Genomic DNA, 15,690 nt, shown 5'->3' with positions numbered 1-15,690 from the left:
ATCAGGCCCCACTGCACGGTACAACTCGGGCATGTTGCTGCACCACCAAAGAATTTTGGAAATTTCTCTTAAAAAGCAAAATATGGGGAAATTTCATTCACACACCCCATTGTGGCTTAATAATATGATGCTGGAATTGGAAACGATTCCAGATTCAATAGTCTGGGCTAGGTATGGAATACTATATCTCCATCAGGTCATATCCACATCCGGGCTTAAGCAATTCCAGACACTTAAGGAGGAGTTTTCCCTTCCACACCATCTAGCATTCAAATACTTGCAGCTCCGTCACGCGCTTAAAACCCAGTTACCGAGTTTGGAACTAGAAATGGAGCCTCCCCCTGTGTTGGGTATAATTCTAGGAGATGACCCCTCAAAGCTGATATCACTCCTGTACTACACAAATAGACAAAGTGGAGTAGCAGTTGTCACACAAAGCTAAGACGCAATGGGAACAAGATATAGGACCTATAGATGACGCTGACTGGAACGAGATCTTAGAAGGAACCAAGACAGTATCTCCCAAGATGTCAGATAGACTGACACAAGTATATATAGTTCATAAGGCCTATCTGACACCATTGAGATTGGCGAAGTTCCAGCACACGCCGGATCCGACGTGTCGCTTGTGCAGAGCTGGTCCAGGTTCATTTTACCATCTCATATGGAGCTGCCCTCCTGTTCCGACATTTTGGGCACAGGTTATCCGTTTCCTCCATGACAATATGGGGTCCCCTGTGGTGCTGGACCCTAAGTTATGTATATTGGGGTTACTGCCAGATGTAGAGGTGGATAAGTATCACACAATATTCATCTCTGAAACTATATTTTTGGCGCGTAAAGTGATAGCTCAGAGATGGATGTAGAATGTACCCCCCACGATACAGATGTGGAAAAAAAAGCAATAAACGATACCCTACCATTCAAGAAACTGATCTATGCACACGGGATCTTCGCAAAAATATTCTAAGATATGGGACAGATGGTTGGAGGATGGGGAGACCTGTGTTTAGTTGGGTCATAACCGGTGAGGTGATTCTCTGCATCCGGGGCACAATTTGTTTGCAGGTTGGATTAATGGACTAATCAATTCACTACACCTACGGATATAAGAATTCACATCCTACAAAACTTTTGCTTATTGAATTTTGCTGTCATGTTATGTACTTGACTTTTCTTGCATTTGTGTACCCAAATGGCTTGTAAAATGTATTTTATAGCAATAAAGTTGTTCTTTTCCAAGTAAAAAAAAAAGAGCACTTTCACACTGGGGTGAGCGGGCGTCGGCAGTAAAGCGCTGCTATTTTTAGCAGCGCTTTACCGTAGTTTTTGCAGCACTTTTTGGCCAATAGCAGGGCGCTTTTAACCCGCTAAAAGCGCTGCTCAACCATTCACAAGGAATCTTTGTGTTCTATGAATGAATATACAGCTTCCTCTAATTAGTAGAGAGGTGGGTAGATAAAATCCCAATGTCTGCCTCAACCTGAGGAAGCTTTTTATTCATACATTGCATACATAACTTCCCTGTGAATGGCTGAGCAGCGCACAACCCAAATGCATTTTGTTCTGGGGGCTGGAAGTTCCTGTCTGCTGCTTGAATACAGTGATGTATACTGTATGTAGCTGAGTCTATATACAATTTATACAGCACTCTCACAGCCGCAGCATCTATTTAGTGAAGGTAATGGTTCACGTGGATCAGCTTCTTTTTTTTTTTTTTTTTTTTTTTTTTTTTTTACAAAGGTTGTGGATCAGCTTTAACTTGGTAACAGTGCGTGAATTCCTCTTTCGTTTCCTAAAACATCTAAAGACTTGGACTATTTTATTGTTTAGCTTAAAGTGGTTCTAAAGGCTCAATCATTTCTTTTACCTTCATACGTGAAGGTAAGAAAACTTCTGTGTGCAGCAGCCCCCCCCCCCCAATATTTACCTGAGCCGCATCCTGTTCCAACAACGTGCACAAGAGCCTCGTCTCTCCGGGGACTCTCCCTCCTTATTGGCTAAGACGGCAGCAGAAGCCATTGGCTCCTGCTGCTGCCAAACACAGCCAGTAAGCCAATGAGGAGAGCCAGGGCTTTGTGTGTGAATTGATATGCAGAGCAGTGGCTCAGGAGCAAGCCTTTTTGGGTGCCCCTTAGCAAGCTGTTTACTCTGCTGGCATTTGGCAGGAGGGAGGGGCCAGGAGCATTGGCGGGGCACCCCAGAGGAGGAGGATTGGAACCGCTCTGTGTGTTTTTGTTTTTTAAACTTGCCCTTTAATATCACTTTAATATAGTTTAAAGAAACCTTTTAAAAAAACATTTTTTTGCTGAATAAAATATTTTTACTGTGCAGTGAGTACTTGCTGAAAAAAACAGTCAACACAATGTGAAATCCTTGTGCCCATCATCTGCTCAGTTTGCAGTGACTCGGTTATACAATCCCTTCCTTTGTCAAAAAAATAATATAATTGAAGGTAACTTATGATGCTGGTAACTATGAGCCCAAATGCTTCTTGGGCTTGTGGTGTCCAGGGTTTTCAAAGCTCTCTGTGAGAAACATGGTGACAACCTCAAGCAAGGCGCTCCAGTGAAAGGGCTTAATCATTTTTTGTTTTAAGCACGCGAAGCATCAGGAAACCCACTAATGTTTTATCTGTATATTTTAAATTTTGCTGCTACATTTTCACTTTGAGTCATTTTTTTTGTCCCCAGGCCTTCTAAAGTATAAATCATAAATACTTTTCAGCTGAAACATTTCTCTTTATGTGTTTGTTCGAATTGTTGACTTTTTAACATATATTTTAGAAACCCAAGGCTTTGTGGATAAATTATTTGAAGCTGTGAACACCAAGAGTTACCTCCCACCCCCTGAGCCTACATCAACAGTCACTGTAAGAGAAGATGCATTGGAACATCAGGAGAGAGAAGTGAGAAGAGAAGAGGTATTCATTTATAGATTGTGAATTTTTCTTTATGCTTCTAAAATAGCCACATTCTTTGTTAATGGGCAGTTTTCATGACAACAAAAGTATTGTATGGAATTAATATCAGTAGCTAGGGTTGCACCGTTGCTGGTACCGAGCATTTGCGTGATGCTTAACCTGATACATGTTGTGCTGAGTCCGACGTCCTCAGCATAGCGGGGGGGGGGGCAGCCTCACAGATGATCGGTGTGGGGGTAGTTACAAGCACCAATCTCCCTGTATAGCGTTCAATAAAGCAGCTGAAAGCTGCTTCTCCTCCTCCTCCTCCCCACCCTCCCGCGGCTGTCAGCAGCTTTATTGAAAGCTTTACAGGAAGATTGGTGCTTGTAACTGCCCCCACCGCTGCACCAGTCACTCCCGACTGTCCCCCGGGTACTCTTGTCTGCTCCTCCTGTCCCTCCCTCCTCCCAGATATCTCAGGATGGAGAGCGGAGGAAGGATCGCTGACCGTCCATTCATAACTGAGCATCGTAAACTCTATTTACGATGCTTCAGTTTGATAATGAACAGGAGCCTCTGTCTCCTGTTCACTTATCTTCAGTGCACAGGGACTGGGGAATCTGTGTCTTTCTCTGTCTCAAAAGGGAGATGTCAGGGGTTTATTTAGACCCCTGATCTCTCGCCAAAGCCACCCCCCAACAGGGCTGATGAAATAAATAAAAAAAAGAAAGAAAATTGTAATAAATACTTAAAGGCTAAATTCTAAAAATAATAAAAAAATAAAACGCTGACATCGTCCACTCCCCCAACCCCCAAAAAAAGAAAAAGGCAAGCATTGTAAAAAACATAAAATATAAATTGTAAAAAAATACAATCAAAATAAAAAACTGACAGAGTCCACGCCTCATCAGTGCCCATCAGTGCTGCATATTAGTGCCACCGTCACATGACATTCAAAAAAACGTATCGGTATTGGCGAGTACTTGAAAAAAAGTATCAGTACTAGTACTCAGTCTTAAAAAGCTGGTATTGGTGCAATCCTATCAGTAGCATCCTGTTTAGCCAAATACTGTTAAACTGCTGAGTTAGCTTGGATCGCTGTCTCCTGCCTGAGTTGCAACATTCCTATGAGTTGTCTTTACCCCTTAACCACTTGACGACCGCCTCACGCCGATTTACGTCGGCAAGGTGGCACAGACAGGCAAAATCACGTACATGTACGTGATTTGCCTTCCGCGGGTGGGGGGTCCGATCGGACCCCCCCCCCCCGGTGCCCGAGGCGGTCGTCTTTTCTCCCACGGCGATCGGAGATGAAGGGGAGGCCATCCGTTCGTGGCCCCCCCCTCGCGATCGCCGCCGGCCAATGAGAACATTCCTTTGCTGCTGTATGCTAAACAGCAGCAAATGAAATGATGTCATCTCTCCTCGGCTCGGTAATTTCCGTTCCGGCCCGAGGAGAGAAGACAAGTGAGTGAGTGCACAACACACACACAGTAGAACATGCCAGGCACACAAAACACCCCGATCGCCCCCCCGATCCCCCCCCAATCACCCCCCCCCCCCCCCCCCCCCCCGTCACAAACTGACACCAGCAGTTTTTTTTTTTCTGATTACTGTATTGGTGTCAGTTTGTGACAGTTACAGTGTTGGGACAGTTACTGTTACCCCCCTTTAGGTCTAGGATACCCCCCTAACCCCCCCCCCTAATAAAGTTTTAACCCCTTGATCACCCCCTGTCACCAGTGTCACTAAGCGATCATTTTTCTGATCGCTGTATTAGTGTCGCTGGTGACGCTAGTTAGTGAGGTAAATATTTAGGTTCGCCGTCAGCGTTTTATAGCGACAGGGACCCCCATATACTATCTAATAAATGTTTTAACCCCTTGATTGCCCCCTAGTTAACCCTTTCACCACTGATCACCGTATAACTGTTACGGGTGACGCTGGTTAGTTTGTTTATTTTTTATAGTGTCAGGGCACCCGCCGTTTATTACCGAATAAAGGTTTAGCCCCCCGGTCGCCCGGCGGTGATATGCGTCGCCCCAGGCAGCGTCAGATTAGCGCCAGTACCGCTAACACCCACGCACGCAGCATACGCCTCCCTTAGTGGTATAGTATCTGAACGGATCAATATCTGATCTGATCAGATCTATACTAGCGTCCCCAGCAGTTTAGGGTTCCCAAAAACGCAGTGTTAGTGGGATCAGCCCAGATACCTGCTAGCACCTGCGTTTTGTCCCTCCGCCCGGCCCACCCAAGTGCAGTATCGATCGATCACTGTCACTTACAAAACACTAAACGCATAACTGCAGCGTTCGCAGAGTCAGGCCTGATCCCTGCGATCGCTAACAGTTTTTTTGGTAGCATTTTGGTGAGCTGGCAAGCACCAGCCCCAGGCTGCGCCAGATTAGCGCCAGTACCACTGACACCCACGCACGTACCATACACCTCCCTTAGTGGTATAGTATCTGAACGGATCAATATCTGGTCCGATCAGATCTATACTAGCGTCCCCAGCAGTTTAGGGTTCCCAAAAACGCAGTGTTAGCGGGATCAGCCCAGATACCTGCTAGCACCTGCGTTGTGCCCCTCCGCCCAGCCCAGCCCAGTCCACCCAAGTGCAGTATCGATCGATCACTGTCACTTACAAGGCACTAAACGCATAACTGCAGCGTTCGCAGGGTCAGGCCTGATCCCTGCGATCGCTAACAGTTTTTTTGGTAGCATTTTGGTGAACTAGCAAGCACTGGCCCCAGGCAGCGTCAGGTTAGCGCCAGTACTGCTAACACCCACGCACGCAGCATACGCCTCCTTTAGTGGTATAGTATCTGAACGGATCAATATCTGATCCGATCAGATCTATACTAGCGTCCCCAGCAGTTTAGGGTTCCCAAAAACGCAGTGTTAGCGGGATCAGCCCAGATACCTGCTAGCACCTGCGTTTTGCCCCTCCGCCCGGCCCAGCCCGGCCCAGCCCAGCCCACCCAAGTGCAGTATCGATCGATCACTGTCACTTACAAAACACTAAACGCATAACTGCAGCGTTTGCAGAGTCAGGCCTGATCCCTGCGATCGCTAACAGTTTTTTTGGAAGCTTTTTATTGAACTGGCAAGCACCAGCGGCCTAGTACACCCCGGTCGTAGTCAAACCAGCGCTGCAGTAACACTTGGTGACGTGGCGAGTCCCATAAGTGCAGTTCAAGCTGGTGAGGTGGCAAGCACAAGTAGTGTCCCGCTGCCACCAAGAAGACAAACACAGGCCCGTCGTGCCCATAGTGCCCTTCCTGCTGCATTCGCCAATCCTAATTGGGAACACACCGCTTCTGCATCGCCCGTACTTCCCCCATTCACATCCCCAACCAAATGCAGTCGGCTGCATGAGAGGCATTTTTATGTCCTCCCGAGTACCCCTACCCAACGAACCCCCCCAAAAAGATGTCGTGTCTGCAGCAAGCGCGGATATAGGCGTGACACCCGCTATTATTGTCCCTCCTGTCCTGACAATCCTGGTCTTTGCATTGGTGAATGTTTTGAACGCTACCATGCACTAGTTATTAGCGTAGGGTACAGCATTGCACAGACTAGGCACACTTTCACAGGGTCTCCCAAGATGCCATCGCATTTTGAGAGACCCGAACCTGGAACCGGTTACAGTTATAAAAGTTAGTTACAAAAAAAGTGTAAAAAAAAAATATATATATATAAAATAAAAAAAAATAGTTGTCGTTTTATTGTTCTCTCTCTCTATTCTCTCTCTCTATTGTTCTGCTCTTTTTTTACTGTATTCTATTCTGCAATGTTTTATTGTTATTGTTATTATGTTTTATCATGTTTGTTTTTCAGGTATGTAATTATTTATACTTTACTGTTTACTGTGCTTTATTGTTAACCATTGTTAACCATTTTTTTGTCTTCAGGTACGCCATTCACGACTTTGAATGGTTATACCAGAATGATGCCTGCAGGTTTAGGTATCATCTTGGTATCATTCTTTTCAGCCAGCGGTCGGCTTTCATGTAAAAGCAATCCTAGTGGCTAATTAGCCTCTAGACTGCTTTTACAAGCCGTGGGAGGGAATGCCCCCCCCCCCACACCCCCCCACACCGTCTTCCGTGTTTTTCTCTGGCTCTCCTGTCTCAACAGGGAACCTGAGAATGCAGCCGGTGATTCAGCCAGCTGACCATAGAGCTGATCAGAGACCAGAGTGGCTCCAAACATCTCTATGGCCTAAGAAACCGGAAGCTACGATCATTTTATGACTTAGATTTCGCCGGATGTAAATAGCGCCATTGGGAAATTGGGGAAGCATTTTATCACACCGATCTTGGTGTCATCAGATGCTTTGAGGGCAGAGGAGAGATCTAGGGTCTAATAGACCCCAATTTTTTCAAAAAAGAGTACCTGTCACTACCTATTGCTATCATAGGGGATATTTGCATTCCCCGAGATAACAATAAAAATGATTAAAAAAAAAAAAAAATGAAAGGAACAGTTTAAAAATAAGATAAAAAAGCAAAAAAATAATAAAGAAAAAAAAAAAAAAAAAAAAGCACCCCTGTCGCCCCCTGCTCTCGCGCTAAGGCGAACGCAAACGGCGGTCTGTCGTCAAACGTAAACAGCAATTGCACCATGCATGTGAGGTATCGCCGCGAAGGTCAGATCGAGGGCAGTAATTTTTGCAGTAGACCTCCTCTGTAAATCTAAAGTGGTAACCTGTAAAGGCTTTTAAAGGCTTTTAAAAATGCATTTATTTTGTTGCCACTGCACGTTTGTGCGCAATTTTAAAGCATGTCATGTTTGGTATCCATGTACTCGGCCTAAGATCATCTTTTTTATTTCATCAAACATTTGGGCAATATAGTGTGTTTTAGTGCATTAAAATTTAAAAAAGTGTGTTTTTTCCCCAAAAAATGCGTTTGAAAAATCGCTGCGCAAATACTGTGTGAAAAAAAAAAAATGAAACACCCACCATTTTAATCTGTAGGGCATTTGCTTTAAAAAAATATATAATGTTTGGGGGTTCAAAGTAATTTTTTTGCAAAAAAAAAATAACTTTTTCATGTAAACAATGAGTGTCAGAAAGGGCTTTGTCTTCAAGTGGTTAGAAGAGTTGGTGATGTGTGACATAAGCTTCTAAATGTTGTGCATAAAATGCCAGGACAGTTCAAAACCCCCCCAAATGACCCCATTTTGGAAAGTAGACACCCCAAACTATTTGCTGAGAGGCATGTCGAGTCCATGGAATATTTTATATTGCGACACAAGTTGCGGGGAAGAGACACATTTTTTTTTTTTTTTTTAATTTTTTTTTGCACAAAGTTGTCACTAAATGATATATTGCTCAAACATGCCATGGGAATATGTGAAATTACACCCCAAAATACATTCTGCTGCTTCTCCTGAGTACGGGGATACCACATGTGTGAGACTTTTTGGGAGCCTAGCCGCGTACGGGACCCCGAAAACCAAGCACCGCCTTCAGGCTTTCTAAGGGCGTGAATTTTTGATTTCACTCTTCACTGCCTATCACAGTTTCGGAGGCCATGGAAAGCCCAGGTGGCACAAAACCCCCCCAAATGACCCCATTTTGGAAAGTAGACACCCAAAGCTATTTGCTGAGAGGTATAGTGAGTATTTTGCAGACCTCACTTTTTGTCACAAAGTTTTGAAAATTGAAAAAAGAAAAAAAAAAAAAGTTTTTTCTTGTCTTTCTTCATTTTCAAAAACAAATGAGAGCTGCAAAATACTCACCATGCCTCTCAGCAAATAGCTTGGGGTGTCTACTTTCCAAAATGGGGTCATTTGGGGGGGGTTTGTGCCACCTGGGCATTCCATGACCTCCGAAACTGTGATAGGCAGTGAAGAGTGAAATCAAAAATTTTCACCCTTGGAAATCCTGAAGGCGGTGCTTGGTTTTCGGGGCCCCGTACGCGGCTAGGCTCCCAAAAAGTCCCACACATGTGGTATCCCCGTACTCAGGAGAAGCAGCTAAATGTATTTTGGGGTGCAATTCCACATATGCCCATGCCCTGTGTGAGCAATATATCATTTAGTGACAACTTTGTGCAAAAAAAAAAAGTGTCACTTTCCCGCAACTTGTGTCAAAATATAAAATATTCCATGGACTCAATATGCCTCTCAGCAAATAGCTTGGGGTGTCTACTTTCCAAAATGGGGTCATTTGGGGGGGGGGTTTGTGCCACCTGGGCATTCCATGGCCTCTGAAACTGTCATAGGCAGTGAAGAGTGAAATCAAAAATTTACACCCTTAGAAATCCTGAAGGCGGTGCTTGGTTTTCGGGGCCCCGTACCCGGCTAGGCTCCCAAAAAGTCCCACACGTGGTATCCCCATACTCAGGAGAAGCAGCTGAATGTATTTTGGGGTGCAATTCCACATAGGCCCATGGCCTGTGTGAGCAATATATCATTTAGTGACAACTTTTTGTAAATATTTTTTTTTTTTTTGTCATCATTCAATCACTTGGGACAAAAAAAATAAATATTCAATGGGTTCAACATGCCTCTCAGCAATTTCCTTGGGGTGTCTACTTTCCAAAATGGGGTCATTTGGGGGGGGTTTGTACTGCCCTGCCATTTTAGCACCTCAAGAAATGACATAGGCAGTCATAAACTAAAAGCTGTGTAAATTACAGAAAATGTACCCTAGTTTGTAGACGCTATAACTTTTGCGCAAACCAATAAATATATGCTTATTGACATTTTTTTTACCAAAGACATGTGGCCGAATACATTTTGGCCTAAATGTATGACTAAAATTTAGTTTATTGGATTTTTTTTATAACAAAAAGTAGAAAATATCATTTTTTTTCAAAATTTTCGGTCTTTTTCCGTTTATAGCGCAAAAAATAAAAACTGCAGAGGTGATCAAATACCATCAAAAGAAAGCTCTATTTGTGGGAAGAAAAGGACGCAAATTTCGTTTAGGTACAGCATTGCATGACCGCGCAATTAGCAGTTAAAGCGACGCAGTGCCAAATTGGAAAAAGACCTCTGGTCCTTAGGCAGCATAATGGTCCGGGGCTCAAGTGGTTAATGCTTAAAGTGTTACTAAACCCACAACAGTAAAATCAGTTGGTATATGCTGTAAAGCATGCTCCTTTTACTCACTGTGGAAAGGGGTTAATCCTCCGCATTGTGTTTAAAAAAAAAAAAAAAAAAAAAAAGCTGTTTGATCCTGTCTTCTCTGATCCTCCCCTTCTTCCACAGTTCCCAATCCTTCTCCTGATAGAACAGAGCCTTGGGGGCACTCTGCACATGCTCAGTTCAGTGTGTACTGCTTGAGTTTTTTTTTTTTTTTTTTTTTGGGGAGAATGGCCCTGTGCTGATCACATGCAATCAGCACTGCCCAGACAGAAAGTCAGGGGTCCTACAGCCTCATAGGACAGTCAGAGGAGAATGAAAACTCTTCCTACAAGCTTTAACCAGTGCTCTGACAGACACTGGTAGAAGTCACAAGACTGATATATACTGCTGATGATAAAAGGTATTTAGAAATGCAATTATTTTAGTAAATATAAACTGCTATGTACTGTGGGAGACCAGATACAGTGAATGCAGGGTCCTGGGTTTAGTAATACTTTAATTCTCCTTTTTAGAGTTACTTTTTATTTTTTCCAGTAGTAGTCTGTTAAACCAAAAACTGTTGAAAACTGCTTAATTATTAATGAAGTTATGTTTACATAGCAGGCAAAATGTCACAGCTCCTATTCTCCACGTTATACACTTTAAGCAAACCCACGGTGAGTAGGGCTTTTGCCCTTTGTGACCAGGGATCCTGCTTGGTGCTTACAATTCTAGCTTTATCCTAAGAGTTAATCAGTCCAATTCTGTCTGCGTCCCTGAAGGGAGCTGTACCAGATTCCAAAATGGTGGTCCACTCTGCAAAAACCGTAAATAAAACATACTTGCGCACCTTTTTATGGCTGCAGTGTCAGCATGTTGTCCCCCGCCAGCTCTAAGCCTGTGAACGTGACTGCTTAGTTCTCAGGTCCTGTCTGACCACCCTCCTGACCACCCTCCTGGGCCAGTTTATGGGAGTGCTGGGCAGAAGGAGGCGGGAGTGGCTGGCTCAGGCTCTCAGTGGCGCGCTGAAAGGCTGAGCTATCTGCAAGTTGGGTATCTGGGTGGATATAATTATTTGGCATACAACTAGAGGCTGGAGCAGCTCAGTTACGTCTGCTGACTGCTGGCTTTGGCCCACGGTCAGATGATTCTGGGTCACAGGAGTGCAAGAGTAAGTGCACTCCTATGACCCACAACAGAAGTATGGCCAAAAGAGTTTGCCCACACTTCTCTTTTAATCACTTCATGGAGTACATTAAGGAACACAGGTCCCTCCTCTATGCTCCTTTGTGATTCACTCCTACTTGTTTGCTACAAAATGAGGCTTGCTCGGGGTAGGAGGGGGTATATAAAAATTGCGTTATGTCAAAAAAAAAAAAAAAAAAAAAAAAAAATATATATATATATATATATATATATATATATATATATATATATATATATATATATATATATATATATATATATATATATATATATATATATATATATATATATATATTTTTATTTTTCATGGCTTCAGCGGGATTTCAGGTTAAGGGCCTATGTTGACTGGCATTTGTTCACGCCAAATGGACTTTGCCATTACCATACAACTCTATAGGAGTGCATAGTGCACTTAAAACAACAGATCAGAAGTAGCTCGAATGAACCTGTCAATGAATTCTGGACGATCTCAGAAATGTGTTAGATTGATGCCAATAACCTAAGTCTTAACTCTCCTGAATTCAGACCAGTATCCGATTATGGTATCTTTTGATGGGTTGCCATACTTAAAACTTGCACTTATGAACTCGATTGAATAAGGCTGCTGGTGAATGCATCTACTTTCCTTATAACAAATACATCAATTTGTGTCTTTTGGACTTTGGTAAGAATTTCCCTTTTTGTATTTCCTTTTAGAGTAGAGATGAAGAAAGGGAGAGAAGAGGCTCAAGAAGAACTAATCATAGTCCCCAGCCTTCGACTACTCGTCATAGAGAAAACAGGTAACTTGATCTTAATGGCAGTGGTTACTTCTTTTTTGTGTATGTCTTGTCCAATTTTCAAAAAAATTAAGCTTCATTGCTACTTGGATCTGTGTTTTTTTTTGTTGTGTCAATGCATTTACTTCTCACTTGTGCAAGGTGATTAGCTCAAGATCTTGGCCCACTTTCCCATTACATGCACTAGCACTTTTGTATTGAGCAGCAAGCAGCATGCTTCAGTAGGCTTGGATTCCCAGCTAATAACTTGGCTTGCAGTTTAAAGCAAATGTGGGCTGTAGCTCTCGTTCTTTCCGTTCCTGCCATATAGGAAAAATGAGGTGTTTTTTTTTTTTTTTTTTTTTTTTTTTTTTTACTAAGTTGGCAGCGGCCATCGTGATTGATGGATTTACAACAGGGGATGTTTTTTGGTCTTTCTTTTACTAATAAAGGACATGTCTAATGTTTGGTTGTTTCTTTTTTTAGGTTGCACCTGTTATTTTGTTTTTTGGGTGGGGGAGGGGGGGAATGAGTAGAGCTACTCAATCACGTGTGTGTTTGTGGGGGGTGCTACATGGTCTCCTTAGTAATAGAACTTTTAGTTTGTAGGGAAGTGCCCTGCTGTGGGGGGGGGGCGTCACTCCCTGGCCGGGCGCTCCCTTTGAGGGTCTGTGGCCTGGTATTGTTTAGGAGGGGGGTGGAGGTGCATGCTTGTCTCTCCTCACCTGTCCAGGCCAGCTAGGCAGCATGCTTGAATTTAGGGTCCGGTATGGATTTTTTTTCAAGGGACCACACATTTTTACAAAGGTGGAAAAAAAAAATATTTAAATTGCTGGCAAATTACATCATTCATTGCCAGCTTCTTAAAAAAAAAAAAAAAAACCACTACACAAAATCCCCTTCAAATGTCCCACAAAAGACATAGCGAAAGTAAAAGAAAATTCCAAACTTTGGATTATCACCAGAAGAGGAATAGAGGGGAAATCTAACGGGAGCACTAGTACTGGTGGCCCAGTTGAGAACCAGGGATTCTATCACTTTGAGGGATTTCCTTTTGCTTCCTGTTTTTTGCTGGGACAGGAAGTAAAGGGATATATCCCCAATGTAACACATAACAAAAAAAAAAACAAAAAAAAACGGACGTGTTATATCCCTCCCTTAATCTATTGAATAGAGATGGGCTCGGGTGCATTTGGGATCCTACCAGAAAGCCGACACTGCACATGGTTAATCCCAGGCAGTGAGACATTTCCCGGTCCGCAGCTGCATAGATTGGGCTATGTATCACTGCATGTGATTAGTTGTACAGTGTCGGCTTCCTGGTGGGATCGAGCAGGTGGGATCCTAAACACGCCTGAGCCCATTCCTACTATTGAAGATGAAAAAAATGTTTTGCCTTTACTTTAATCTGTATGTTCAGAAGGGAGAAGGGTCAACCTGATTTCACATTGGTATTGCTGCTGCTCAGCCCCTTGCAAATGTTGTCTAATGATTTTATTTTTAATTTTGGAAATCTTTGTATCTGTCACTTCTGAGCAGAGAAAACAACCGAAGACGAAGTAATTCTGACAGAGAGAGCAACTCCACTCAAAACTCTTTTAGGTCTGGAGGACAAGAGCCAAAACAAGATGTTGACACCACATCATCTCGTTTAGGTGGTAGCAAAATACAGAGTTCAAAAACTACAAGGTAAAAACTTAGTCTGTGTGCTTTTGGAAGAGTTAAAGTGTAGCTCTTTAAAAATTAGTTTTGGGCAGGGTAAGAGTCTGTTCACACTGAGGCTCGATTCACACAGGGGCAACACGACTTCAACGCGACTTTGCAACGCGACTTCAACGCAACTTCAACGCGACTTCAACGCGACTTGTGGATCCGACTTTGCCCTGCGACATGTGTCCGACTTTCAATGAACGAGGATCCGACTTGGATCCCCGCCACTGTGTTTGGTATGAATCTTTATTAGGGGGAACTCTGCGCCAAATTTTAAATAAAAAACCGGCATGGGTTCCCCCTCCAGGAGCATACCAGGGCCTTGGGTCTGGTATGGACCTTGAGGGGAACCCCCTACGCCGAAAAAAACGGCGTGGGGGGTCCCCCCCAATCCATACCAGACCCTTATCCGAGCACGCAGCCCGGCCGGACAGGAATGGGAGTGGGGACGAGCGAGCGCCCCCCCCCCCCCTCCTGAACCGTACCAGGCCGCATGCCCTCAACATGGGGGGTTGGTGCCTTGGTGGAGGGGGCGCGTTGCGGGGCCCCCCCCCCCCCCCCCCCCAAAGCACCTTGTCCCCATGTTGATGAGGACAAGGGCCTCTTCCCGACAACCCTGGCCGTTGGTTGTCGGGGTCTGCGGGCGGAGGGCTTATCAGAATCCGGAGCCCCCTTTAATAAGGGGGCCCCCAGATCCCGGCCCCCCACCCTATGTGAATGAGTATGGGGTACATCGTACCCCTACCCATTCACCTAGGGAAAAAGTGTCAATTAAAAAAAAAACACTACATAGATTTTTAAAGTATTTTATTAGACAGCTCCGGGGGTCTTCTTCCGACTTCGGGGGTCTCTCCGGTTCTTCTCCGGGCTCCTCCGCTCTCTTCTGCCGCTCTTTTGCTAAAGCGGAGGAGCCCGGTCTTCCGTCTTCTGCCCTCTCCTCTTCTTCTGATGTTGACATGACGCTCTCTCCGGCTAGAATGCTCTCTGTGCGCTCCGCTCTGACTTATATAGGCGGTGACCCCGCCCCCTTATGCCGTCACAGTCCCTGGGCATGCTGGGACTATGACTGCATAAGGGGGCGTGGTCATTGGGTGATGGCCACGCCCCCTAAAACGTCACAGTCCCAGCATGCCCAGGGACTGTGACGGCATAAGGGGGCGTGGTCACCACCTATATAAGTCAGAGCGGAGCGCTCAGAGTGCATTCCAGCCCCAGAGAGCGTCGTGTCAACATCAGGAGAAGAGGGCAGAAGATTGAAGACCCGGCTCCTTCGCTATAGCAAAAGAGCGGCAAAAGAGCAGAAGATAGCGGAGGAGCCCGGCAGAAGATCCGGAGAGCGCGGAGAAGAACCGGAGAGACCCCCGAAGAGAAGAAGGCAGCAGACCGGGCTCCTCCGCTATAGCAAAAGAGCGGCAAAAGAGCAGAAAATAGCGGAGGAGCCCGGCAGAAGACCCGGAGAGCGCGGAGAAGAACCGGAGAGACCCCGAAGTCGGAAGAAGACCCCCGGAGCTGTCTAATAAATTACTTTAAAAATCTGTGTAGTGTTTTTTTTTAAATTGACACTTTCCCTAGGTGAATGGGTAGGGGTTCGATGTACCCCATACTCATTCACATAGGGTGGGGGGCCGGGATCTGGGGGCCCTCTTATTAAAGGGGGCTCCCGGATTCCGATAAGCCCACAGACCCCGACAACCAACGGCCAGGGTTGTCGGGAAGAGGCCCTTGTCCTCATCATCATGGGGACAAGGTGCTTTGGGGTGGGGGGGGGCCGCAGCGCGCCCCCCTTCCCCAAGGCACCAACCCCCCCATGTTGAGGGCATGTGGCCTGGTACGGTTCAGGATGGGGGGGGGGCGCTGGCTCGTCCCCCACCCCAATTCCTGTCCGGCCGGGCTGCGTGCTCGGATAAGGGTCTGGTATGGATTGGGGGACCCCCCACGCCGCTTTTTGGACGTAGGGGCTTGCCCTCAAGGTCCATACCAGACCCAAGGGCCTGGTATGCTCTTGGAGGGGGAACCCATGCCGGATTT

The 15,690-nt window shown here is 45.1% G+C and overlaps 1 protein-coding gene across 1 annotated transcript in view; it reads left to right on the top strand.

Moving 5' to 3' along the window:
- RBM26 (RNA binding motif protein 26) overlaps positions 1 to 15,690 on the top strand; it is a gene marked incomplete in the record, with an annotated part of 41,233 nt that overhangs the window by 11,697 nt on the left and 13,846 nt on the right. Inside the window, 3 exon segments of the mRNA XM_073614356.1 lie at positions 2,787 to 2,923; positions 11,891 to 11,976; positions 13,492 to 13,641. Of these exon segments, the coding sequence (XP_073470457.1) occupies positions 2,787 to 2,923; positions 11,891 to 11,976; positions 13,492 to 13,641 (373 nt within the window).

This window comes from Aquarana catesbeiana, linkage group LG02 (assembly GCF_042186555.1).
Source record: "Aquarana catesbeiana isolate 2022-GZ linkage group LG02, ASM4218655v1, whole genome shotgun sequence".
Taxonomy (NCBI): domain Eukaryota; kingdom Metazoa; phylum Chordata; class Amphibia; order Anura; family Ranidae; genus Aquarana; species Aquarana catesbeiana.
This window is presented reverse-complemented; position numbering and strand designations above follow the sequence as displayed.